This window comes from Lepidothrix coronata, unplaced genomic scaffold, assembly GCF_001604755.1.
Source record: "Lepidothrix coronata isolate B3197 unplaced genomic scaffold, Lepidothrix_coronata-1.0 Scaffold30, whole genome shotgun sequence".
NCBI classification, from domain to species: Eukaryota; Metazoa; Chordata; class Aves; order Passeriformes; family Pipridae; genus Lepidothrix; species Lepidothrix coronata.
In genome coordinates, this window is record NW_016690210.1 from 3,014,449 (window position 1) to 3,042,386 (window position 27,938).

Consider the following 27,938-nt stretch of genomic DNA (forward strand, 5'->3'; position numbering starts at 1 on the left):
TAATTCTCACTTGAATGTATATAACCCAAGGAACCCAAAGGATCAAGACTGTGACCAAGGGATGTTGAAATTACAACAATCAAGTCTCATCACTGGATCCATGGGTGGTAATATCTTTTCACTATCTACTTTTAACCTTACCATCTCTTTCTTTCTTTTCCTCGTATATTTTCTTTGTGGTATTTTTATACTTTTACAGAAAATAACCAAAACGTACACACATCTCCTCTCTGCTGCAATTAATTTGCTTTAAAATAAACCTGCCTTATCTATACACTGGTCATTCAGTGTGGTTTCACTCTAGTTAGAGAATCACAGAATTATTAGGGTTGGAAGGGTTCTGTGGACATCATTCAATCCAACTCCCCTGCCAAGGCAAGGACACCTGGAGCAGGTGTCCCAGAAACTCTTCCACGTGGGTTTGGAATGTCTCCAGAGAGGGAGAATCCATGCCCACCCTGGGCAGCCTGTTCTGGTGCTCTTCACCCTTAATGGGAAAACATTCTTCCTCGTGTTGAGGTGGAACTTCTTGCATTTTACTTAATGGCCGGTGCTCCTCGTGCTGTCCCTGGACACCACCGAAAAGGGTCCGGCACCATCCTCCGACATCCACCTTCTCGATATTTGTAGGCGTTGATGAGATCCCCTCTCAGTCTTCTCTTCTCTAGGCCGAACAGGCCCAGGTCCTGCAGTGACCCCGAGGGGTGTATTAACAAGAACCAGAGTTATCCTGCTGGGTCGTAACACCGACAACACCGTCCTGGGGAGGGACAGGAGCGGCTGTGGGGGGAGAGGCGCGATCTGTGGATGGAGGAGGAGACCGAGGGGACCTCATGAACGTGGACAAATATCTACAGGGACGGTGTCAGAGGACGGATCTTCTCAGGGATGCCAACCTAGAGAAGAACAGGCAATATCTCAGGGACGCTAACAAGAGGCAATGGGCAGAAACTAACGCACAGGAATTTCCACTTAAACGTGAGGAAGAACTCCTTTGCTGTGCAGTGACCGAGCACTGGAACAGGTTGCCCAGGGAGGGTGTGGAGTCTCCCCCACTGGAGACACTCCAGAGCCGTCTGGACACAATCCTGTGCCGAGGTGGCCCTTGAACAGGGAGGTGGGACCAGACGACCCGCTGCGGTCCCTTCCAGCGCTACCGATCGGGTTTAATCCTGACCCGCAGGGCGGGATCACCCTCAGCACCTCCTCCCACTTCCCCTTCCCCGGCCCGCCCCCGCCGCCTCTCCGGGCGCATGTGCGGGATCCCCAATCCCTCCTCCCGCCCCTTCCCGGCCGCAGTTCCGCGGGCCCGGCGCTGCCTCCACACGTGTGTCCGCCATGCGCTTCGCCTACCGGGTGAGTGAGTGCGGCCGCGGTTCGGCGTCCCCTGCTCCCCTTCCCCCCTGCTCCCCTTCCCCGCTGCTCCTCTCCCCCCTGCTCCCCTTCTCCCCCGCCCCGCTCACCCTTCCCCTTCCTCCCCGCGCAGTTTTCCGGCCTGCTGGGCACCGTGTACCGCCGCGGGAACCTCAGCTTCACCCGCGATGGAAACTCCCTCCTCAGCCCCGTCGGCAACAGGGTCTCCCTCTTCGACCTCAAGAAGTGAGTGAGCCCCCAGCCCTCACCGCTTCCCTCCCCCTCGGCCCCCTCCGACAGGGCTGGGAGGGGCGGGGAAGGGCCAGCACCGGGATTTCGGGGGGAATAAAGCTCTGAGGAGATTGTAGAGCCCGACCCGAGGCCGCCTTGTCCATGGTGCTCCCGCACCGCCGGCTCCCGCATCCTTCTGTCGTGGGCTGAAGCTCTCCGGGATGCTCGGCCTTGCAGAATATCCCGGCTTGGTGTTAAAAGGTTATTTGCCTGGTGGAATACCTGTCGGGGTGTTGCGTGGGGAGAATAGCGTAAAAAGCATGTAAAGGTGTGTTTTAGAAGCAAAGAGGGAAAAACCAGTTTGCGTTGGATTTAGTGGTGTGGTTTCCTTATGTGCTTCTGTTTGTGCTCTCTCTCTTGTATACGGCAAAGCTTAGAGTGTCATCGGCCTTTCCTGTGTGCCAGGGTTGTGGTTGATTCTCCTTATGCTGATATTCCAGTCAGCAGCCTGTATCTTACACGGAATCGTAGAATATCCCAAGTTGGAAGGGAACCCTGAGGGTCATTGAGTCCAACTCCTGGTCCTGCACAGAGCAACCATATAGTTTCATGGAATTTTGACAGCTAATGAAAGTTTTACATCTGAGTTGATTCTGTAGCTTTATCATAGGTATCAGACCATATTTCACTGATACTGAAGATGACTGTTCTTTCTACATCCTTGTCACAAATTTACTGTTTCATCTTTTTTTTTTGTAGTAACAAGTGTGAGACGTTTCCTTTGGCTACACGGCTTAATATTGTGTGCGTGGGGCTCTCTCCAGATGGAACTCTTGCCATTCTGATTGATGAAGGTACTTTCACAAAGGAGGCATTTGCTTTATAAGAGAATGAAGTGAAAATTCAACCTTGAGAGGGGAAAATCTGTGTTCCTAGGTTTTCAACCTTAGCACAGGTTAGAAGTGCTCTGCTTTAAAAGTTATGTTGGAACTTTTGGGGAAGAGTTCTTTAATTACTGAACTTAAAAAGAACTTTTTACAGAATTTAGGTAACGTATGGTCATTTTGTATTTTTCTTCTTAATAATACTAAGCACACTGTCTTGAAAAATTTCTGAGGAGGTACTTTACCCCTTCCCCTTTAAGGAAAGAAACTAAGCTTGCTAGGAGTATGTTTTCTTTGGGAACTTGATTATTTTCATGACCCTTCTTTTTCTGCCCTTACAGAGGGAGCTGCCTTGCTTGTCAGTTTGATTGGTAAATGTGTGATACATCAGTTTTATTTTCACAAGCCAGTTCACAGTGTCAAGTTTTCTCCTGACGGCAAGTAAGTAAAGAGTGCATGCTTTAAAACAAAACAGCAGAAATTACCCCATAAACCAGTTGAGATTATGAAGGCATTCTGGGGGCGATACTTATTAATCAGTGTAAGGTAGATTTTATCTGTAAAGTTGAGAGGGGAAGAAAAGAGGAAAAGCAAAGCCCTGGAAACAGATACTGGAGGAGCATTGCCTGTCACAGATGTTGTTTGTGTTGGGACTTTTATAAACACAGTTCTGCTGTGAGTCTTGACTGCATTTTATATTGTAGGCAAGGGGAAAGAGCCCACAGTGGGGACAATCAGGTGGCAGTTGTGGGGTTGCATTTTCAGTGCTGACTTGGGTTGGTCTAAGACAACTGCACTACTGGAAGAGGCAGTTCTCTGAATTTGATGTTTCTTTTCACACCCTTTGTCTTTTAACTGCGTGGTCATGGGTCCAGATTGTGGTGACATGAATGTTAGAAGCATCAGAAGTGTGAGAGGAAAAAGTGTGAAGCTCCCCCTTCAGCAACATTCCTCACTGGGATTGACTTAGAGGGATCTTGAATGAGGTTTTGCTTGAAAGTTGGAATCACAGTTCCACCTTGGGGAATTATGCTGTAAAGAGGACCATATCAAAGGATCTATGTAACAGGTGTGGGTGCACATGTTTTGTGTTTCTGGAAGTGGCCAACGTATGGAGGTGAAGAGAGGTTGAAATAGAATATACTGGTTTGAGTGTTTGAATTTTTCCTTCTTTTATGAGAATTGGAGAATAAATATTTGACTATTCACCTTGAGTGATTTTTACTGAAGGTTTTCTTTTTTATAGTGCATAATCTGGGGGATAATATCAATCTGAAAATATTTTTCATCCAGAAGCAATCCGCTTTTATTGTTTCAGTAGTTAAAAGGCAGTAGTTAAAAAGGCAGGAGCCTTTTTAACATTTTATTTTGTTGTGTTGCAGTCTGTACTGAACAGTTCGTTTGATTTAACAGCTTTGTGTGCAATTATGCTTCCCCCTCCCCCCCATATGACAGGAAATTTGTGATTACAAAAGACAACCTTGCTTACCTGTACCATGCTCCTGGGAAGAAACGAGAATTCAATGCATTTGTTCTGGACAAAACCTACTATGGTCCATATGATGAAACAACTTGTATTGACTGGACTGATGATTCCAAGTGAGTTGTTAAACTAAAGCACTGTCTACCTGCACACGTTGTTAATATTTATATGCATGTTACAATCCATTTTCTTTCCTATTAAGTATTGTACTAGCTTTAAAAACTCTGTCTTGAATTAAAAAATATAATTAGGCAGACTAGAAAGTATAAAATATGCAGGTATTGGGGATCAACAAGGGATTCTTGCCTAGTAATCCATAAAAGGAATGTATCTTAGGAATGTGAGCATGGTTGACATTTTGAATGTATTTAACCCCTTCTACTTTTGCTGCAGTCACCAACCTCAGTTTACAACTCTGTTGTGTGTAAAATTACTTTTGAAGTGGTGACTGGTGTCTTTGTGCTCAGAGCATTCACCACCCAGTGAAAAGTTTTTCAAACCAGTGTTCTAATTCAAACTGCCTTTTTTCTTTTTTTTTCAAGATGTTTTGCAGTAGGAAGCAAGGACATGTCTACGTGGGTGTTTGGAGCAGAACGATGGGCAAACTTGATCTACTACTCACTTGGAGGGCATAAGGATGTTATTGTAGCCTGCTTTTTTGAAGAGAACAGTCTAGATGTATGTATAATCACACAACATTCTTAAATTTTAATATTTAAATAGTTGAAGCACAGTCTTACCTGTAGATGACTATTTTGACAATATCTCAGAATTTAGAAAGTGCATAAGCAGTATGCCTCTTGACTCCTCTACTATGATTGGGAGTTTACAGTTCCATGGATATTTAAAAAAATAAACTTTAGAATGTGAGTAAGCTATTGAAAATTGCTCCCCTAATATATTATAGTTTTAAACATGAAAAAATTATTTAGCTGTAATGTTACCCGGTAATCAAATTACCTTTGGTCCTTGCAAAAAAATTTTTGAGAACACGTAAAGTGAATCACAGGTTCTCAGGAGAAGTGAAATTTCCAGATCAAAACACCTCAGATTCTAAGAGGGCTAAGTAATGTGTTATCCTAACAACAGAGTGCACACTTGCTAACCCTTCTGCAGGTCTATATTAGCAGTAGAGCACAAAGCCGAGGTGTTGGACAATAATCACGTGTCTGTGTTTGTGTTCTAGCTGTACACAATTAGCCAGGATGCAGCTCTCTGTGTGTGGCAGTGTGACACAGAGCTCGATGGCTTGAAGCCCATGCCCCCAAAAGATGCAGCTAAGGAAGAGGATGCAGGAGAAAATGATGAAGAGTTGCTTGAAGAGCCAAAGGGTGAAGAAATCCATGGAAAAGCCAATCCAAGTGAACAGGAGACTAGAAATAAGGTTAAATATTCACGTGTCGCAAAGTAAGTGGTTTTCAGTTTTCCACAGTCACATTTGTTGTGGGGATTTACTATATAGGGCTTTTCTTTCAGCTGTTATCACTCATTCAAAGCAGAATAAAACTGCCCAGGATTTAAAAATTTACTGTAGGTCCCATTCTAAATAGTTCTGGTAGAACACCTGTTTGTCTTATCTTGATTATATGAAGGGCAATACCTTCCACCTTCAGAACAACATGTTCTGCAATTTTAATAATATAAGAAATACTGACATGTAGTGTACTGTTATTGTTTGAAACCCAAGAAGTGTAATGAGATCTTTATTACCCTCCAAGTTTAGAGGCTTTGATTTCTTGCAAGAAGGGATTGCTTGACTTCAGGGGGTGACAGCAACATTTGATAAACTTTAGTGTTCTCAGTCTCCCTGACTGTGAAGGAGGTATAAAGGAAGTATCCTACCCCAATCCAGGTTTGAATTAGCCTTAGTGAACTTCCAGACTGAAGGAGTTTGAAGTATACTATGTAAGAGGACTCACATACAGAAGGATGACCAGTGGATTCATGGGAGCCATCCATATGGGCATTAGATGATCAAAAGGACAGTTCCTTTAGGGTTAACTTTTAATCCTTTCCATTGCATGTGATGAGGTGTCACTTCTGATTATCAGATTGCTGTATCAGCTGTGAACATTGAGAAAAGAAGAGAATTAGCTTTCACTAGCTTTGTAAAGTACATATTTTTTAAGTGTATTTTATAAAGTACATATATTTAGCAATTTCTGGAACTCCTGCTTTTCAGCTTTATTATAGGAGACCTTGATCAAAATATTTGGCAGCTCTAACAGCATAATTTTCTTTTGCATTCACCTTGCTTCTTTCTTATTTCTTTGATGTCAGATATTTTTTCAATAAAGAGGGAGATTTTAATAACCTGACAGCTGCAGCCTATCACAAGAAAACACACCTTTTAGTCACTGGTTTTGCCTCTGGAATCTTTCACCTCCACGAGCTTCCAGATTTCAATCTGATCCACTCCCTGAGGTGAGGTATGGGGTTATCACTGTTTCTAGCTTGATTTGGGGTGGGAGGTGTATGGGTTTTGAGGGAGTTTCTTGTTTGTTTGACTGAGTACACACCATTTTTAATAGTGAAGGATGAATAAACACAGCACAAAAATCTTAAAACATGAGTATCTATTTAGTAGTGTTATGTCTGGAAAGGCAGAATTGTAAATGTATGTAATAAATACCATAAGTCCATAGGTCATTATGGAAAAGCAAGGTCTGAATGAGAAAACTACTCAGAAGTTCCTAGTTACTGGCTGTAGATTTCTTCAACCATGTGGACTTTCATGTTTTCAGTTTCTCTGTAGAAAACAGTAGCTGAAAAAAGAAGTTCTGCATGTGTAAAATTTTCTGTAAATTGTCCTTAAGTTGAAAAATAAAATCATAATTCTTTTCCACGGCTGTAGGATGCCAGCTAAAGAATTTCCATGTTCAAAAAACCTTTTTTTTCTTATATGTGGGGAGTTGTGCTCTGTGCTGGCAAGCACATCTTTGGGATGCAGATACTCTGTCTTCATTCCAAATAAGGCAGTAATGTCTGTTTGATGGTTTTGAGTATAACAAAAAAAAAAAAAGGAATTTGTACGAGGCTTTTGATGTTACAATGGTACAGAAGTTCAGTAAAGCAATCAAACAACTTGCTTGAAGAGAGATAATAAACATTAGACTTGAAGTTTTATTGCACAAGATATGAAAACACAAGTGTGTTTACTGGGTATTTCTTGTACTTCAGTATTTCAGACCAAAGAATAGCTTCTATTTCCATCAACTGCACTGGGGACTGGATTGCCTTTGGATGTTCAGGTTTGTCAGATTTTTTGGGGTCTCTGTTCATGGAAAAATGAGGAATATGGTGGGTGTGCAAGCCCAAATTCCTCTTACTCATCTTGACTCCAAATGTTAAGGTTTTGTTAATAATTTATGTTCTTATATCTAGTTAGAGTAAAACAAGTATCCCTAATCAGTCTCTCCTCACAGAACTCTTGTGATTCAGGAAAATATTTTGTTGACGAAGGAAAAAATACATGTTTCATATATGAAAACCCTATCAGAGTTAGGGTAAAGCCCATACCCCTTGTAGTTTATAATATGCTTTCATTCTGGGCCAGTCTATTTTCCTTTGCCACTTGCTGCACATCCCACATCACAAACCTGCCTGGATGTTCCAACATTCCCATCCAGTCCATAATGATTTGCATGGAAACTAAGACCATACCCTTTTTATGCAGCCCTGCTTTTCTTTCCAGCTCATTTATCAGCTGGTTGATAGCATTGCTGCTGTAGTATTGGGAACATTAATCCAAGTAACAGCTCCTGGTTGTTGAGGAAAGTTGCCTTGAAGTTATAATAGAGAAAGGGCTTTTATTAGGATTGAAAAATGTAGAGTGCAACCTGTCTGCATCAATCTTTTGGGTTTTTTTTTTTTACATTGCTTGCAACTGTGTGTTTTGTGACTTGCATTTGCAGGGTCATTGTATTCCTAAATCCGGTCAATCTTTCTGCTGTTCTTACAGGTTTGGGTCAGCTCCTGGTGTGGGAATGGCAAAGTGAATCCTATGTGCTGAAGCAGCAGGGACATTTCAACAGCATGGTTTCCTTGGCATATTCTCCAGATGGACAGTACATAGTGACTGGAGGGGAGGATGGGAAAGTAAGTGGGGAAGTATTGCTGGAATATGAACTGAAGTGTTAATAACATAGTAAGCAGCTTGACTTTCCTTTTTGTGTCAAAAGCTCTATTACTGTAATTGATACAGTTAATGTAATGCTTTTCCATCATCACTTCTTAAGTGTTTTTGTTTTTCTCTCTAGAGCATGTATATTTTGATTTATTATTACTAGTGTCAGCAAATTGTATCACTTATGCTTTTTTAGCAGATTTTTTTTTTTTAATTATTACAGATCCACTCACCATAAACACCACAATGTCTAATTCATCAAATGTTCATTCATGTATGCTCATGGTGGTTCCATGATACTTTAGATTGAAGAACTTCAGTCACCCCAATTCATGCCCTGTTAATTGTTTGTGATATGAAATTAATTTCAGATTATTTAAGTGCAACTTTTTAAAAATGCACTGTTCCAGCACCTTGTTGTTAAAAAAAAAATTACTTTCTCATGGGTGACTTGAAGTGAAATCATATGCTTTGAGTACTGGTACTTTTTTATTTTTTTTAAAGATATTTTGTAGAGCAAACCCACAGTGTCTTGGCACTTAAATGGAACAACAATAGCAGCTGATTTCCAGTCCATACTTTTTCAGTGTCAGAAAAAGATCTGCCACTTCATGGCTTCTGCCGTTCGGGTTCAAAACTGGCCAAACCCCAGAATTCTCAACCTGCAGAAAGCTAAATACATAATGTTTTTGTTCAGGGAAAAAGCCCAACTGAAATATCATCTCAGTTGTAACTTCTGTGATGGCTTCACAGTTGGTTTTGAATTTGACACTTGCCTTATCCATGGCAGTACAAAGCTTGGAAGCTCAGGATGCTCACCAAGTGTTACAGCTCTCCTTAAAAACTAACTTCGTTTCAGTTCTTTTTTTGTCTATCTCCTCTTAGATTTTCATGTAGCAAATGTGTCTTTAGCAGTTTAAAGTTAAGCTGTGGCCTGTTTGCTTCACTTCCACAGGATTCCTTACTAATAATATTGAAAGTTTTTTATGCTATTGTAGAGTTCTAGAACTAGTTTTTCTTTACTCTTCTGCTGCCTTACCTTAATTGTCTCTCTGAACTGATGATGGAGATTATAAGTCTTTTCTTGTCTCTCTTGCAGGTGAAAGTGTGGAACACTTCAAGCAGCTTTTGTTTTGTCACATTTACAGAACACACCAGTGGTGTAACTGCTGTAACTTTCACTTCCACTGGTTATGTCGTTTTGAGTGCTTCCCTTGATGGAACAGTGCGTGCCTTTGATCTGCACAGGTAACTCTTCATAAAAGCTTTTGTGTGTCGTTTAGTCTTCAGCTTTCACCTCCCCCCCAAAATACAGCAAACTGCTAATTGCTCGTTTGATGTGAGTACTGCCTTGTTGAGTTTTGGTTCAGCCTTTGATTTAAATTTAGATGGTAATTAGGAATCCTGTCGCTCCATCCAGTTTCTGTAAAGAAAATTCTGGAAGAACTTTTGTCAGGGAAGCTGGAAATCCAGTAGGATCATTGTCTGGCTCTACTCAAACGGGGAGAAGGCACTTAACTAACTGAACACCTGCCGTAGTTGAGCTGTTATAATACCACTGTGCACAGAGCTGGATGTGTAAGCAAGCCCATATTTTCTCAAAAATAGACATACACCATTTAATAGAAGAGAGCTCTTCTGTTTGATTATTTTTGGCTCCTATTTCTGCAGAGTTTTTAATACTACTTTGAATCTTGGAATCGTGCTGAGGCATCACATCTAATTTTATACACGGAATATTTTTTCTGTAGATAGCTTGAAAGACTTTACAAATAAAATGAAATCCTACTTTAAATAACTTTGTAAAACATACCTTTAAATCTACCTAAAGTGTTCTCATGATTTATTTTCACACCTACAACAGGTACCGCAATTTCCGCACCTTCACGTCTCCACGACCGAGTCAGTTCTCTTGTTTGGCTGTGGACTCCAGTGGGGAGATTGTGTCAGCTGGTTCCCAGGATTCCTTTGAAATATTCATCTGGTCAATGCAGAGTGGGAGGCTGCTGGATGTAAGGACCTACAGTGTTGGAGGGCTTGAATTTAACACAGTATCAATTTGGGGTTAATCGGAGGGTTTCAGTACAACATGAAGTGGTTTTGTTACATTCAAAAACTGGAGCTGCACTATGTTTCTCTCAGCATGTTTTTTTTTTTTATTGCATGGAGACTACCTTGAATTTGTCTGTGAAATAGTTTTTAGAATTTTTGAGTAATGAGCTCTTTCTAGCTGGTAAGGTAACACCAGTATTGCTGAGCTAAAAAGTGGGCATAAGAGTCTTTCCCTCCAGTAGTTGTTCAGAGATGTTCTTTTCTACGTATTTTCTGCAGGTAATGGAGAAATTGTAGGTGCTGTATTAAGACCAATACAGATTTCATGGAGGGTTTTGCTGGAGCAGAGCAGGGGTGCTGGTTTTTTTTTTAGAAGGCTTTTATTGTTTCAGTTCTTAAGCATTATTGTACATCTTGTATGAGTAGAAAAGCTCAGCAATTCATGTATTTAATTTGGCACAGCCATTGCATACAGATCACTATAACAACTCAGTATATACTTGACTGGATCTCCAGAGTTTTGGGTTCAGTTTCTTTCCTTGATTTCTTTTGAGAGGAGTAGGAGCTCCATGACATAAAAATCTGTGTTACTCTTACTCACAGTTTTTATTAGTGTTTTTTCTGAAGTGTTTTCAACTGCAGGGGATACGAATTCTCAGAGCAATGAGTTGCTTTTTCACAGTCGTTCTGATTGTTCTGATAAGAGGGGTTGAAATAGCACACTGCATTCCTAAGTCTTGGTCTCTAAAGAGGCTACTTGTGCATAGGAGTAGTTGTAGATATCTATATAGTGGAAATACAGTGTCTGTATTGTGAAAATAAAAAGTTTAGAATCACTGGTGTGTATCATGCCACATGTTCAAAAGTGATCTCAAGCATGTGTTGACAAGTTAGGCATGGTTTAATGGCTATAATACATGAATTTCAGTTTCTTTCACCTAATTCCATGTTGCCTTTCATTCTCTTACTAGGTCTTAGCAGGCCATGAAGGTCCCATCAGCAGTTTGTCCTTTAACCCAATGAAGTGTCTTCTAGCCAGTGCCTCTTGGGATAAAACTGTCAAGTTATGGGATATGTTAGACAGCTGGAGAACTAAGGAGACACTAATAATGAACTCAGATGGTAATCTTTATTTCATTTTGCATCTTATATCAAATATAAAAATGTTATCTAAAATATTCCAGTAATGAACAACAGAACATGTCAAATACAGACAGACTCATTCTTGATTATAAAACCCAAAAGTTGAGATACCTCACTATAGTAATTGGTTAACAGTGCAATAAATATTTTAATACTAGCTCTAACTTTATAATTAGCTAAACATTTGTATGTTCAATGAAAAAAGTAAAGTCATACTTGCTACTCTTAAGCTTTTTCTGGTAGTTGAGGTAAGATCCTAGAAAAATTTAGGCTATTTTCTTAGAAAAATATCTGCATTTTTAACTGTTGATTAAATTCTTTGCAGTTCTCGTCGTTGCTTTCCGTCCTGATGGCAAGGAGCTGGCAGTTGCTGCTTTGAATGGACAGATAACGTTTTGGGATCACGAAAATGCAGTGCAGACTGGCTCAATTGAGGGAAGGCACGATCTTCAGATGGGGAGGAAGGAGCTTGATAAAATAACTGCCAAGCAGGCAGCCAAGGGCAAGTATGTACATGGGGTTGCAGTGAAAAGAGGGTGCCACACTGGGTTGCTTTTGAATTGTTTCTTTCCATTTGTTTTCTCCATGAAGATTTCAGAGTGTATCTGCTTTTCAGATACTTTGATTCTGATGTTGGATTTTAAAACACTGCCTGACTTGACATCTGGATGTCTCCTTTTTGTCTTTTGCTGTGTTCATCCGCTGCTCAGCATGATTTTGAGCATGTGTATTTTTTTTTATCAGTTGGATTCCCAGCAAAATATCAAACTTCTCATGACAAGTTGTTCATTTGCTATGTGACAGGTTTTTAAGTGAATGTCTTGTCTCAGAAGTACCAGTGTGCAGCTATTAGTGTGCAGAAACTATTGCATTTTTAAAAAAATGTTAATACAGTGTGGGGTTTATACATGTTGCTGTGCATGTGAAGTAATGTTTAAAGGCAAATTGAATTCATGTGCTGTCAAAAAGAATAATGTAAAAGTCATGTTTCATTCTGCTCTTTTTTCTTTGTTTTTTTTCCATATTGCTCCCACTCAAAATTAAAAAAAGAATCAATGACTTTGTGAAAAGAAAAAAAATATTTTTCTTGATGATGAGCTCTCAACCTTTTCTTTAAATCATGTCATAACATTGTTTTTTCTTTAGCTCCTCTGACCATCCTTACTGTTGTGTAAGGTGTAGTTGAGAGCTCATTCACTGAGCTAGGACCCAGAATCAGTAGAATGAAAGTACTTAAAAAGCTGAAGTTCTAGATTGGTTGTGATTCATAGTAGAGCACCAAAGACTTGCTACATGATTTTGTATGTTAAGTGCATATTGTATGAGTGAAGACCTTCACTTTTTTCATGGAATGGTTATTTTGTGTCTTCACCCTGTATCGTGTCTTTTAGCGCAGATGTGACAGCGAGCTTAACTACTTTCTCTTTTTCTTTACCAGGTCTTTTACTACTCTGTGCTACTCAGCAGATGGTCAGTCAATTCTGGCAGGTGGATTGTCAAAGTTTGTCTGTATATATAATGTCAAGGAACAGATTCTTATGAAAAAATTTGAAATCTCATGCAACCATTCTTTAGATGCAATGGAGGTATGTGAACACCTGAGTCTTTTTTTTTTTTTCATTCCTCCACCCCCACAAGACTTTGGTTTTGGTATAACATCTCATTAAGTGTTATTCATGAGTGTTTTGTTAAGCATGGGTTAATTTGTGTGGAGGAGAGGGGTAAGGAAATATTTTTCAGAAAACGGAATTAATTCCTGACAGTCAGCTAGCTACAGTTTTGCCAAACTGTAGTGTGTTTATATCAAATGAGCAGAACTCTCAACATACTAAGTTAGTTGGCACTAAACTTAAAACTGTAATGAAAATTTAAATTCTCAACATTTTGTACTAAACTAACTCCCTGGATGTCAGTTGTTTGTGTTAGCAAACAAACAAAAAATTTAAAAACCGAGACAAAACAAAAAAACTGACCTTTATAAACTCTGTTTCCGAATATTGCCAAATGCAAAATTAAATTCCTTCAAAAGTAAAGTAAGTGATGAAAATCATCAAAAGTAAATAATTCCAGTAAACCTTTTCAACATCCCCTTACCTGGAAGAGTGATGGTTGTTCCAGGGACCGTGGTTCCAAGTATTCTTGTTAGACCACAGTGCTTTGCGAAGCAGACTTTGGTTCTCTGCTGCCCTCAGTTGTGCTGTCGCAGCTCAGCACGTGGCTTAAAAGAATATCAGCTGAAAAAGAACCTTGGAAGGGATGGATGTTTTAAAAATGGGGGGCAGGGAGGTCCCTAAAATCTCATTTGCACAGCTGTGTGGCCACACAGGCCTTCCATTAGCACAGTTATGGAGCCTGAAGGGCAGAAGGAGCAGGGCTGCAGCTGAGGAAACAAACAGTGCATCTCTGGAGTAGAACAACATTGTAATAGTGTGAAACCACACTCTGAACTGGGCTGAACTGTTTGAGAAGAGATTCAGTGCTTTGAATGGAAACTGTGTGTTTTTCTAGGAATACTTGGATCGGAGAAAAATGACTGAATTTGGCAGCTTGGCTCTGATTGATGAAGGGGGTGGAGGTGACGAGGGTGTTGCAATTCCCCTTCCTGGAGTAAAGAGAGGTATGGCTTTGGCTTTGCTCTCTAGTTGCTAGTTTTATGTGGACCAAAATCTTTGACATGGATAGGAAGGGTATGATTTGTGGAGCTCAGTTTTAACATTAGAATTACCTGGGTGTTACACACAAGGATCTGTCACACAAGTGTTCAGCTGATCCTTTTGCACAGTAGAAGCAACAGGAAACAGGAGATGCAGGATCTCCTGGATAAGGAACCCAGCAGTCCTCATTTAATTTTCAAAGAGCAAAATTCAGTCCCACCACTTGAGCTGTAGGATGATCTCTCAGACGTGGGCTGTGCCTTATCCAGTCTTTAACTCTGCCAGTTTTAGCCCTGTTCTGCATTATTTAAAGGTAATATCATAGTTAGAGTTGATAACTAGACTGTGAACTTTTGGTGAACATATTAAATCACTTCTAAACTTCTCTTTCAGGTGACATGAGTTACCGACACTTTAAACCTGAAATAAGAGTGACTTGTGTGCGATTCTCTCCTACAGGTGAGTGTCGACAATTAATTTAGGATTTTTGCATTCCTTATAAAACAAGCAAAAGAGCAGAGCCTTGGAGGAGTAATAATGAAGTGCAAATGCCTTGGAGATCTTTGCAGATGTAACGTGGTGCTGCTAGGTTCAGAGCCTGGTTTTCTGTGCAGTGGGTAATTAGGAAAGTTAAGTGTATGTCACTTTGAGCTGGTGTTTTTTACAAGCGTTGCCATTGCTGGCAGGTCCATCAAAGATGCATCTTTTAATCATACCCATTTCTTGCAAACAAATGAGTCATCTGTTCATCATTACTCTTCTGTTTCCATTCTAGAAAACTCAGCTTTGTTGTTAAATATTGTTACTTCTCTTCTAGGACGAAGCTGGGCAGCCACCACCACAGAAGGTCTTCTGATCTATTCACTGGACTCTGGACTGATTTTTGATCCTTTTGAGCTGGATATTGATGTCACACCCAACAACATACACAAAACACTGCGCCAGAAGGAGTACACAATGGCCATCATCATGGCCTTCAAGCTGAATGAAAAGAAATTAATTCAGGAGGTCTTAGAGGCTGTTCCTAGCAGTGAAGGTGAGTGGATTTTCCATGGAATTCGGCTGAGCTAGCTGTAAGCAGAGTTGTGTAAGCCAAAATAAGTTGAGGTGTAAAGGACTCTTGGACGGGGAAGTGTAATGTTCACACCTAAGGACTTCTTGCTGTAGCTGGAGACTAAAAGGGATGATCCAAATAGTAATTCAACTCTGTTGAAGTCTATGGGCTTTTTTTCCCTTTTTGCACAGTTGATGTTATCTGCTCATCACTCCCAGACCTGTATGTGGAGAAATTATTGGAGTTCCTGGCCTCTGCATTTGAGATCTCCTGTCACTTGGAGTTCTATCTTATTTGGGCTCATAAGTTGCTCATGCTGCATGGACAGAAACTGAAAACAAGGTGAGATCTTGTGAAAGTCTAAATGCTCACAAGCATATTAAAATTAAAACCCGTCAGTTTTTACTTAACATCTACTGACATTCTAGATAATGCATATACAACAATTAGAATTATTTAATTTTTACAACTTCTTTACTAATGGTAAAAATGATGATTTGAACACGATCCTAAAGATCTTTTCCAACCTAAATGATTCTGTGATTCTAACAAGTGTGTATGATAGAATTGGAATAAATTATTGGATTTGTGAAGAGATACTAAAAAACATTCTCAAATTTGATAGATAAAACTTTGCATAGCTTCCTTAGCCTATAAATGCATAAAGATTTCAAGAGTGATAGTAGGTTTGACAACTGAGTTTTTTAAACAGTGATGCATCTTAAATGTCACTGAAAGGTAATTTGCAGGTACTGACTGCATTTATATATGTATATAAGCTTGTGATTATAGCATGAACTCTTAGCTGTTAGTACTCACCTTTCCTGTATAGTTCTCTACCACTACTTGGGCCTGGTCTGTGAATTATATTTAGCCCACCCATAGTATAGAATTTATAGGCATTTAGGAAAAAAAATAAGGCAAATTTACAAATTTAAAACAGGCTAAGTGAGAGATAATATGAGAAGGAGTCCTGCAGGTTAAACACCAGTGCATTGTGTAACTCTTTCCTTGCTTCAACGTTGGTATTAATGTTTTAGTTACTGGAATGACTGGAAGAAGCTTCTCCTTTTGTTGCTGTTCAAGTAGAAGAGGATGATGTAAAACAAACTCTTCCTTGTACAGAAAGTATTGTAGTACCAGGAAGGAACTCTCATTGCTATCAGCAAGCAGAATTAGTTCTTCAAGCCACAGTTTGACATTAGAAAAAGATATTTCTGACATTACTTGTATCGAGTATTACTTGTATTATTACATTGTATTACTAGTGTTGAGTACTCTGACCTTATTGAGGGAAGAGTCAAAAGAGCTTTTATTTATTTAGTATATCTTTAAAAGTTTGCTTTGAAAAGTTAACATGTATGCTTGTTAAAATCTTGAGACTGTAGAAAGGATTTCCCTACGTAAAAACGAATTGCACTGCGAATGGTGTGTTTTCTCCATTCCAGGTCAGTGAAGCTGCTCCCTGTGATTCAGTTCCTCCAGAAAAGCATCCAGCGTCATTTCGAAAATGTTTCAAAACTGTACGTGTTGTTACATTTAAACTTTTAAATCAAAAACTTGGAGTAATTTGGGGGATGATAGCATGGCCTTAAGCTGCGCCAGGGGAGGTTTAGGTTAGATATTAGAAAGAAATTCTTTACAGAGAGGGTGATCAGCCATTGGAATGGGCTGCCCAGGGAAGTGGTGGATTCTCCGTCCCTGGATGTTTTTAAGATGAGGCTGGATGTGGCACTTAGTGCCATGGTCTAGCATCTGTGGTGGTAGTGGATCAAGGGTTGGACTTGATGATCTCAGAGGTCCTTTCCAACCCGTCTGATTCTATGATTCTATGTTATTAGAACCAGAGAATTAGAGGCAGTCTTCTTCTAGAGGTGGGATTTTTTTCTGGAGGAGAATGCAGTCTTGTTTCTGACATGCTCCTGTTTATTTTTACAGCTGTGAGTGGAACATCTACAACATCAAATACGCGCTGGCCATTTCAGAACAGCGGGGCGTGAAACGTCTGGCTGAAGAACCATCAGTAGATGAAGAAGAGTTGGATTCTGACAGTGACTGTCTTATGCAAGAGGTTCATAAAGACAAATTGAGTTCCTAGTTACTCTGCATGAGAGGGAGAAAACCCTCAAGGCAGTATTTTATGCAGTGGTATTCACTGAGAAGGAGTGGCCCTCATAGTGGCATCTATTAGCTCTTCCCAACAATATGGATGGAAATGTAGGATAGGCAAAGTGCCATCCATGGCATAAATCATGTACCCCTTGGCTGTAAATTCGACAGCATTGATTTCTTGTTGATTTCTTTTTTTTTTTTTTAATAATTTCTGATTTCAAGAAAGGAAAAAGAAAGTGTTCTTAGTGAAGTTAAAAGTACGGCTGGAAGAAGTTTATTAAAAATGCTTTGTACATTAAGTATTGTGAGTTTTGTAATGCAGACTTGTCATACATTGGACTTTTTTTTTTTATCCTTTTTAAAAAGCATTCTTAATTGGAGGTCTGTCTGTTGCTCTCAACTTGTTTTAAATGTTGTTTTACTTTGATTTAATATTTACATATTTCTGGAACAGTTTTCTTAGTTCTCTAACTTCCAAACCTGATGAAGGTTCAATAATGAGGATAAATGTTACATCCATAGCAATGACTATGAGAGAATATTTACTGTGATGTACAAATCTTACAGAGGTTTAATTACGAACCTTGAGATACTGTAGTAAAAATTTGTTTGGACGTTGCCAACTCAATAATGTAATTTAAACTTTAAGAGAATGTGTTACAAATGTGTGTTTGTTTTTGTTTTTTTTTCAAATGAAAACTTTTTCTTACTCTATTGGGGTTTTTATGTTGTTTATTAGCACATTAAAATCTGGAATTTTGATTTCCTTGGGTTTTTTTGTGACTTGGTGGGAAAATTGACTAATAACAACGGTGAGATCCTGAATAACAAAGAACTGTATCTGTGCTTGTAATACTTTTAACTCACGTGTTGAAATGACTTTGCTAATGAAGTGACTGCAAGTATTAACAATGATCCAGAATTGCTTTTTTTCCCCTCAGCATATTCTGTTCTCTTGGATTTATTTTCTGGTCACTTTTCACTTTTGGAGTAGAGGAGAGGTAATTAAAACTTCTGAAGAGAAAAATTAGTCTAAAATATACAGCGAACACATATAGTCAATTTTTAGAATTTCAGTGTATAAATTAAAGATACACTTGCTACTTAAATAAGACGTAGCAAAGTGATTTGTTTTTCTTAGAGTAGAATATTCTTTTAGGTAATTATAACAAATTTCATAATGCACAGGAAAGCAAATACAATTTTCCCTCGTGCCCTTCCATAGTCATAGGTAGAATAATGAAAACTCAAGTATGAGGTTTTAAATTTGATGGGTCCAAAGTTTGGTTTGATCCTTGTGCTTGCTGGTGTGGTTTGTGAGCCTGACAGCCTCTGGGTTGGCTGGAGCCAGGCTTGGAAGCAGCAACCCTTCCCTACCTTCCTCCAGGGCAGGTGGAGACCACACGTGTAGACTTGCACCTTGACATCAAATACAGATGTCTGTGTGTATTTCAGCAGGACTGTCTTTCTTATACATATCACAGAATGAAATAGGTTGGAAAAGACCTCCAAGATCATCGAGTCCAACCTTTGACCGATCACCACCTTGTCACCCAGACCATGCACAAAGTGCCACGTCCAAAAGCACCTCCAGGGATGGTGAATCCACCACTCCCCCCGGGGCAGCCCATTCCAACGCTTCACAACGCTTTCGGTGAGGAAATTTCTCATGATGTCCGTAGTTTGGTTTCCTTAATAAAGAAGGAAAAAGTAAAAACCAAATGGGAAGGGTAAAAGAAACACTAAAAACCAGTATTTCACAGGGTCCCTGAGAGGCAGCAATGCGGCTGTCCCTGTGTGTTGTTTACCCCCTTTTCCTTAACAGCTCTGGCCTAGGGTGCCTCTTGCTGCAAGGCTTGTGTTCAAAACAAGTCCCGAGGGCTTATTTCCATGGTTTTTTGGGTTTTTTTACTGTTATTCCCAGTAAAGGAGGCTCGGGAAGGCAACAAGGGCCCTCAGGGGCCCCTCCGCGCCTCCAGGGGGCGCCGCCAAGGGCGCGGCGGCCTCTGAGCGCGGCCCTCCCGCGCCCGCCTTCTCCTGACCTGCTCCCCGTTCCTGCTCCCGGTTCCTCCGCTCCCTTCTCCCGCCGCCTGGCCATGCTGAGCTCCCGCGGCCCGGCCCTGTGCACCGCTCTGCGGCGGGCGGCGGGACCCGCCGGCCTCGCCTCCTTCCACTGCTCCGCCCGGCGCCGCCGCTCCGCCCGCGTCGCTGTGGTGAGTTAATGGAGGAGCCGCGGGGGCCGCGCTGAGGGGAAGCGCCTTGGTTTATTTCTCACCCTCTGCAGGGGGGTTTCTCCAGCGGTGGGGCGGGTGCAAGGAAGGGGCCGGGAAAGGCTCGCCCGGTGACTGCGGCAGCTGGAAACCCTCGGGAGAGGCTGAATTCGGGAAGAGAAACCCACCTAGAGCTGAGAAACTTGGAGGAAGGCAGAGCAGGAGTGCGGAACGCGTAAAAATTGGCGTCTGTGGAGTTGTTGTTGGCCTGGAGTTGGTTTATAAAGAACCACAGAATGGTTGGAAGGGACCGCAGTGGGTCATCTGGTCCCACCTCCCTGCTCAAGCAGGGCCATCCCAGAGGATTGTGTCCAGACGGTTCTGGAATATCTCCAGTGAGGGAGACTACACGGCCTCTCTGGTGTCTGTTCAGTGCTCGGTCACTGCACAGCAAAGAAGTTCATCCTCATGTCCAGGTGGAACTTCCTGGGCATCAGTTCCTGCCCGTTCCTCTTGTCCCATTGCTGGGTCCCCCCGAGCAGAGCCTGGTCCATCCTCTGCCCCCTCCGTGCAGACCCTACAGACATGGGGGAGGTCCCCTCTCAGCGTCTCTTCTCGAGGCTGAACAGCCCCAGCTCCCTCAGCCTTTATTCATAAGAGGTGTGCTCCAGTCCCTCAATCATCCTCGTTTCCCTCTGCTGGACCTGCTTTAGCAACTCCATGTTTCTCTTGTACTGAGGAGCCCAGGAGAACTTGAAATAGTTTATAATGTGACTGGGGGAGGTTCTGAGAGCGCACAGGAAAATATTTAGGCTGGGTCGTGCTCTTCTGCAGGAAGGAGGTAAAGCATGTCACAGATACAAAAGAAAGCCAGGAGATGGAGGAGCCAGAGGTTGCCAAAGGAAAATCAAGGCTGTAGGTAGTGTCCCATCTGGACACAATTTTGGAGCTCAGTGAACAGCCCTTGAGGCTTGAGCTTTGTGTAATCTAGATGGCATCAAACATAAAGAGATAAGAAGGCATTACCTGCACAAAGAAGTCTGTTTGGGGCAGAGTTGGCTCTGGAATGGGCAGAATGGTGGTCCAAATGGCTAACAGGTAACCCACCAGGAATGCTGTCATTTTAGAAAGTCACAGCTTTTTAAATAGAGAGGGGAAACCAAATGTTATTTTTGACATTTAGTGACATAAATTTCTGACTAAGGTAGGAAACAGATTTGGCAACAAGTACTGAAATAACAGAAGAGGACAGTGCTTTAGTATTTCGGTTTCAGTGAGTTTCAACAACATTTAAAAAGTGTTGCTTATGAAAGATAATTACAGCACAGTTGCTTATCTGTTTTTCACTCTAAAATAAATGAAAGACAAAATAAAAAGGTTGTGAAGTCAAAGGCAGCTCTTAAATATCAGAACAGGATTAACATGGACAGAAGAACATTCATGGATTTTGCTCATTTGGTGAAGTGGTGGTGGCATGTCATGCCCCTGAGAGCAGAGAACTGGGTATTGGGGCCTGAAAGCCCCTTCAAGTGTAACATTTTTAACATTTCTAAGTAAGACAGTTTCAGTTCTGGGTTTCTGTTCATGTGTCTGTGATTAAAAACTTTAGAGCTTCAAAAAACTGAGGTAAAACCAGGAGGGAAGAGTAAAGTGAAAAAGAAGAAAAAAAAAAAAAGAGGAAAGGAAATTGACTTCCTAACTGGATTTTTTTTCTTTCAAAACAAACAACCAAATAAAAAACCCCATAAGAGTTCATCAATATACTTTCAGGAACTACATAATCCTTCGGATTTTTTTGGGTTTATTTTGTTATTATAATGGTTTTTCCCCCTGTTTTTTTAAAAATGTTTTTTCCTTTTCTACTTTGTCAAAGACTCTCCACTCACTCAAAGGTAGATGATTGTTTGTGCTTTTTATCCTCCAGTGTGTATAAACAAATTTAAGGTATTATTACCAGTATTATTAAGGAAAAGCATGGCTAATACAGCATAATTGCACTATTGCATTCAAAGTGATTTAGCTGTTGATCTCTGATGCAGATCCTCAGACAAAATACAGCAGCAGGTAAAGTAGTTTATTCTCAGTGCCACCTCGAAGTGCACTTTTATCCCACTTGTGACTGATGAGCATCTGGCTGAGAAGGTGTTTCACATCAATGTGGACACTTCATTGAAAAGAAGTATGACCTTGAGAACAACCCACTGTGTGCACAGTAAAAACATACCTAAGGATAACACGTCAGTTTATTAACTGGGGAATAAATGTATAAGCCAGGAAATAAACACTGGTTATTTGTGACCCCTGTGATGGGTTGCTATAAATAGGAAATGCCAGCTCTGCAGTGTGTCAAAGGGTGACTCCAGTGCTCACAGCAGCATGCTCACTGGATTAGTAAAGAGCTTGTTGCCAAGTTGTTCTTCTGGGGGATGAAGGGAGGTCTTTTTGTTGTTTGTTGATCCTTTTTGTTTGTCTGTTTTCATCTTACCTTGTGAAAGATCCTGTAGGAAGTTTTGTGTCACCTGAAATACTCTCTTGATTTTCTCACTGCAGGTCCTGTCTGGTTGTGGCGTCTACGATGGCACAGAAATCCACGAGGCTTCGGCGTAAGTTGCTTTATGAGATAGGCTCCAGAACAGTCTCTGTTACACTGCAGCAGTCTGTTTAATTTAGTTTTGCTGTCTCTGGCCATCAAAATTACCCTGAAAGATGTATGATGAAGCTTCACAGTTTCCTCACAGCATAACTGGGAGCTCAGGCTGTGTTCTTGCACTACTCAGTGATTGTCCGAAGATGCAACACAATGTGTGTGATGCCAGTGCAAAGAGTTTGAGAGTATTTTCTTCAGAAGCAGAAATTCAGAGTTCCAGAGTCACTCTCAAGAGAATTAAGTACAGGCTTAATTTCATAATCACTTTGAGTTTCTGTTCTTGTTACTACTTTTTGTTGAATTGTTAATACTTGAGTTGAATTATTAACTCCTACTGTGAATTAATAAGAGATGTTTCATCTAGGCCTAGGTTAAATGTACACATGGGTATGTTAAGTGTGGGACTCTTCCATAACATCTTGGGAATTGGAGAAAGGAAGCTTTTATTGTTCCTGGTTGCCTTCTTAGAAGCACCAAACAAAATTACTTGTCTCCAGCTTACCTGACCCTTCCTCCCAACTGGCTTTGTGTTCTGCTCTGCACTGTGATGTTCCATACAGGGATTTTGCTTCTATGTGCTCAGTATGCTTTGGTAGGATGTGTCTTTTTTTCCTCTTCTTTCAAAATCAGGTGGTGGAATATTTGTAGCAAGACTTAGGGGCCAGGTAAAGCCTCTCTTTTAAGGTTTTCTGCGTGTTTTATCTCCTTTTTGTAGTGTGCTGGTGCACCTTAGTCGTGGGGGAGCTGAGGTTCACATGTATGCTCCAGATGTTCCTCAGATGCATGTCATCGACCACAGTAAGGGGCAACCAGCTGAAGCTGAGTCAAGGTAAGTCTGTGTTTCATGTGTTTTCCGTGACTGCTGAGCTTCAGTCTCTTAGACAGTCTTCAGACTGCACTTGTAGCACTTTGCTGAATGCCTTTGCTGAATGCATCTGGTGTTTTGTTTGGAGAGAAAATATTAAATGAGTTTTCTGGACTCTATTATACAGTCTCTCAGTGCCTGTGTTTTCCAGTAGTAGTATTTTAGAAGTATCAGTAACTTCAATTATTAAATACTACTGTTGTTCCTGCTTCCTCCCTTCCTCCTTGTCCTCTGACAAATCTTTATTCATGCTATTCTGTGTGCAGATTCTTAGTTTATCTCATTGTTTTATTTCTGGTTCTTCAAGGAATGTTTTAGTGGAGTCTGCAAGAATAGCTCGTGGTAAAATTGCAAGCCTGGCTAAGCTGACCACAGCAGACCATGATGCTGTGATATTCCCTGGTGGATTTGGAGCTGCCAAAAACTTGTGAGTGCCAACTAAGCATTAGACTCCTCAACTAAATATTCCTAATTAACTTTTGGTAATGAGCCTGGAGAAGAGAAGGCTTTGGGGTGACCTAATTGCAGCCTTCCAGTGCCTGAAAGGAGCCTACAGAAAAGATGGACAAGGACTTTTTACAAGGGCCTGGAGTGGCAGGACGAGGGCAAGTGGCTTCATATTAGGAAAAATTTCTTTACTGTGAGGGTGGTGAGGCACTGGAACAGGTTGTCCAGAGAAACTGTGGATGCCCCATCCCTGGAAGTGTTCAAGGCCAGGTTGGATGGAGCTCTGAGCAACCTGGTCTAGTGGAAGGTGTCCCTGCCCATGGGGGACACCTTCCACAGAGGAATTGAAACTGGATGATCTTTAAGGTCCCTTGCAACCCAAACCATTCTGTGATTCCGAGAACTGTGATTCACACAGTAAAATCAGGAAGCAATAAATGGCCTTATTTACTACATATGTAATTCCTACTTCAAAAGCAAAACTCCTTTTAAAGTCTTACCATTGTCTTGTTTTAAATTTTCTGAACAATGATGGTGAGAATTCTGGAGTTTATGTATTTTCCTACACCTAGAGGTGTTTCATTTTGGGACTGAGGGAAGTGAAGGTAGAACTTCAATATTTTCAGGTGTTTGTAGTGTTATTATTCTGTTTCTTCCTCTCTGCCTACCAAAAAAATCCCCCCTTGCCTTAGTAATGATAATACAATAGCTAGTTGAAAAAACCTGGCTTTTTTTAAGCTTTGAGAAACATGAATGTTATTTCCCTTTTCTTCTTTATGTTTTTTTCTTCTTTGAAAAGATTTCTGTTCCACTTCTCAGTAATCCTAGAGAGCTGATTTCATAATTCTTGTTTCTAGATGTTTATATCAAGTAAGGAGCTTTCTGACAAACCGAAGCCTTGGAAGTGAAGCATTTTGGCTAAAGCATTGATGGTCAGCTAGAGACTTTTTCAACCACCTTTTAGAAGCTGTTAAGTTTGTGATGACCCTTAGGAGCCAGTCTCAGGGCAGATACCTCTGTAGGTTTATACTGAGTTATGTATAAAGTTTCTTCCTGTGACAGATCAACCTTTGCTGTTGATGGGAAAGATTGCAAGGTGAACAGAGAAGTTGAACGAGTCTTGAAGGACTTCCACAAAGCAGGCAAACCTATTGGGTACGTATGTTTTTCAAGATGTGTGTGTGTGTGTGTAGGTGTTTGTCAAAGAAGCAGCTAAGAAAATTCTGAGTGGAAGTTGCCTTGTGATGTCTTTCAGATGTGTAAGGCTGTGTCCATTTGAATCTTTTCAGTTATTAGCAAGTTTTGAAAGAGTGTAGAATTACAATTCCTTCTGTTGCAGCCTGTGCTGCATTTCCCCAGTGTTGGCAGCAAAGGTTCTCTCTGGTGCTGAAGTAACTGTGGGCCACGAAGAAGAGGAAGGTGGCAAGTGGCCTTATGCTGGGACTGCAGGAGCCATCAAAGAGCTGGGAGCAAAGCACTGTGTGAAAGAAGTAACTATATCCTTTCCTGATAATTTTCGTGTTGAGAGACAGTTTGGAAATGTGTCATTAAAGGAATGAATATATGTAGGATCTGGGCTTTTCCACTTAGAGTTTCATGGGAATATTTAGTGTAAAGCAGATAGCATGTGATCCAGTGCAGGATTAGAAACAGTGTCTTCTGTGCACAGCTGTGTAATTGCACAGCTGTGAGTCAGAGTATCATTCTCAGTTGTTGCCTTGGAACTCCCTTGGACACCTGGAAATGCACTAAGTGAGTCTGCACATAAAACACCTGGACACCTGGAAATGCACTGAGTGAGTCTGCACATAAAACTTGCACAAGTTACAACTGGTTGGTTCTCTTTGAGGTCTTTGTTCTTTTCCTGAAGGCTAATGCTGCAATCAGACTGTACTCAAAGACAACTTATGACAGTCAGTGAATTTTGTAGGTTTTCTTGTGTTTCCACAGATTTCTCTTGTGGTGTTTGTATTTCTGGCAAAAATAGCTTCTACAATCTTGGATTATAGGCTGCAGCTGTCTTTGCAACTGAGTGGTATAATGTATTTGGAGGTGCTTTTTTATAGGATAGTGGAGTTGTGAGGTTTTGTCAGTGCTGGTTCATTTTGCAGACACAAAATGTCTGTGTTTTCCTTAACTCCCTTTTACGAAGCTCACGTGGATACAAAAAACAAGGTGGTGACTACCCCAGCATTTATGTGTGAAACAGAATTACACAATATCTTCGATGGCATTGGGGCAATGGTAAAGAACGTGCTAAAACTAACTGGCAAATAAAAAAAAAACAACAACAACACCAGAAATGTTTAAATTTAGGGCATAGTATCAAATATATCATGGACCAATGGAAACATTTTCACCTGCTTGACCTGCTCACACTCTAGTGAATGCTGATACCAAGCTGATTGATTACCAGCTGCAGGAATTTCCATGCCTTTCTGAGGGAGGGGCCTTACAGAGGACAAGGAGCCTGGCCCGAGACACAGAGCATTTTTTTGGACCTTTTCCAGCTGGAGAGAGCCGTGTGGGTGTGTTCTGGAACAAGTCCTCTCGATGCACCAGTGTCAAGCCAGTTCTAACAGGGCAAAAAGAGACTTGGAGGCCCTTTCAGAAGCTGAGGGCAGATATTTTGTCACATGTAGTGGCAGCACATGTGGTGATTGAAGAATGGGAATAGAAAGGAATGAGTGCATGGTTCAAGGTTTATCTGCTCAGGCCTGTGTCTGTGAACTACAAGCCAGGATCAGCTGTTGAGGGAATAGACATCTTCCACGTCTTAATTTAGCTTGGTATTAATTAAAAAGCTATTTTGAATATCAGTCAGCAGCAGGACACAACTGCCACAAGAGTAGCACTTTGAAAAATTCATCCATTGGCCCATTATAGTTTTAAAAGGTCTTGAAATGAAGGAGAAAATATCCGCTGATGTGAGGCACAACTTTTAAGGACAGTATCCGTGTTAAAGCAGTTGTATGACTAGTAGTGAGTGGAAAAAGCAGCCTCAAATTATCCCAACCTCCCCTGCTTTAGGGTAATAAAGCTTTCTCCAAAGAAATACTATTGAATGTCTGGAATAATGATGTATAAATAAATTAATTTCTGCCTTTATGTCATCCTTGTCGCTTCACTTTTGTTTGACTGGTGCATTTTAGCAGTTTTTCTGCATTTCAGTTCACTTCTTTGGTACATTTTTTCATATAGAATCCAGCAGAAACTGTGAAATTGCATTATGAAATGACAAAGAGAAGGAGTGAAGTTCCAGTATGAATGTTGGGCATGCTCAGCTTGCTCAGTCAGTGTTCATGGAATGAGCATTTTTTTTTTCTTCTGGAGCCTCTAATTTTTTGTCGCTAAAAAAACCCCACATTTGGATTTAGATGATTTGGATTTTCTTCTTCAAAGCTGGCAGTGTTTTCTTGGGGGATTTCCTAGAGATTCCCTGTGCAGATCATCACATCCAGTGAGGAATCACACACAGAAACCAAGTCGTCATGGTAGCAGGCATGGTTCATGAAGTGGATTTTGGACATTCTCTGAAATCTTTTTTGCTTATCCATCAAATTCTTCATGAAATTATCAAGTTGGTAAGAAACAGAATTTAAAACACTGCCTATATATAATTGAATGCAAAAACTTTCCTCTGAGTTTTGCTTGTACAAAGTGGATGTTTTTAGTATCAATTTTATACACAGAGGCTTAGCAAAATATGGGAGGTCATTGTTCATATAAAATGTAAAAACTCTTTAAAGTGAATGTCTTTCCTACATCAACAGGAGTTTTAAAAGAAATTTGGTAACATAAGAAAGTATCACAAAACAGAAATGGTATTGAAATCCCCAGGGCAGAGGGAGAACAGCTGCTGCCTGTGTTAACAGTACCCCTCTGCTTCAAGAGTGATCTAAATTGAGCTCAACTCTTCCTCTGAGTTAAATCTTCCCATTAACTCCCTCGCCACAGCAGGGTTCTGTGTATGAATTTAGGGTTTCTCCCATGGTAAGTGCAGCTGTGGTGGCACAAAGCTTTCTTAGATTCTGAATCTCAGATTCAGGTGCCCTGACAAATGATGATTTTTTGAAAACATTGCTGTTACCATGCAGTGACCAGCTGTTGCATGTTGCTGGTTAGATCATCCAGATGGGGCCTCTTTACAGTCCTCTGACATTCTTCCTGGAATCCAGACACCCAAGCCATGAAGATGCCAATAATCCTCTGTATACCTTCATGTTCATCCCTGACTTGGTGACTTCCAGGCTGGATTGTCACAGTAGCATATGCTGACAATCAACTGTGCAAATTGAACAGCTCACCTAATGTGAGCTCACTGCTAAACAACAGCAACACTCTCAAATGATGGCCTCAAACCAGTGACTGTTTGAGGGCTGGGGCTGTGAGTTGTAAGAAGGGTTACTAAGGATCCAGCTCCTCCTCAGGGCCTGAAACATCTTTCAAGGTAGTTGCAAAAAGCAAGCTACCCATGCTGTTGTCAGTGCTAGAAGCTTGGGCATTTACTGGGGATGGGACAAAAATGTGGACCGGGGAAATCAAGGACAAAGTTTTATTTTCAGATATACTCACCTTTCAGACCTTCTTTTTACCTTTATTTAATTTCTCTGAATTTAGACAAAATGTTTTTTTAAGGGAGAAAGAATCATGTAGCAGAATTGCCTTTTTTTCATT

General features: G+C 40.9%; 2 protein-coding genes across 3 annotated transcripts; both read left to right on the forward strand.

Annotated features, from left to right (window-relative positions):
• Positions 1 to 1,267: 1,267 nt before the first annotated feature.
• Positions 1,268 to 18,001, forward strand: PWP2 (PWP2 periodic tryptophan protein homolog (yeast)). Of its 2 annotated transcripts, none has more exons than XM_017810971.1 (21): positions 1,268 to 1,356; positions 1,487 to 1,599; positions 2,344 to 2,438; positions 2,810 to 2,909; positions 3,882 to 4,067; positions 4,494 to 4,629; positions 5,138 to 5,358; positions 6,232 to 6,375; positions 7,132 to 7,202; positions 7,913 to 8,049; positions 9,177 to 9,325; positions 9,942 to 10,089; positions 11,101 to 11,251; positions 11,598 to 11,778; positions 12,711 to 12,858; positions 13,781 to 13,889; positions 14,320 to 14,385; positions 14,744 to 14,962; positions 15,172 to 15,322; positions 16,429 to 16,503; positions 16,919 to 18,001. In XM_017810971.1, exons 1-21 carry the CDS (start codon positions 1,339 to 1,341, stop codon positions 17,076 to 17,078), a joined length of 2,778 nt encoding a protein of 925 aa, XP_017666460.1. In that variant the 5' UTR covers positions 1,268 to 1,338; the 3' UTR covers positions 17,079 to 18,001. The 2 variants fall into 2 exon arrangements, with proteins under 2 accessions (XP_017666460.1, XP_017666461.1); XM_017810972.1 differs by having other exon boundaries at positions 3,924 to 4,067.
• Positions 18,002 to 19,105: 1,104 nt separating this feature from the next.
• On the forward strand, positions 19,106 to 26,372 carry CUNH21orf33 (chromosome unknown C21orf33 homolog). The gene is made up of 7 exons (XM_017810973.1): positions 19,106 to 19,305; positions 21,853 to 21,905; positions 22,665 to 22,778; positions 23,122 to 23,241; positions 24,324 to 24,416; positions 24,601 to 24,757; positions 25,410 to 26,372. Exons 1-7 carry the CDS (start codon positions 19,189 to 19,191, stop codon positions 25,536 to 25,538), a joined length of 783 nt encoding a protein of 260 aa, XP_017666462.1. The 5' UTR covers positions 19,106 to 19,188; the 3' UTR covers positions 25,539 to 26,372.
• The last annotated feature ends 1,566 nt before the right edge of the window (positions 26,373 to 27,938 follow it).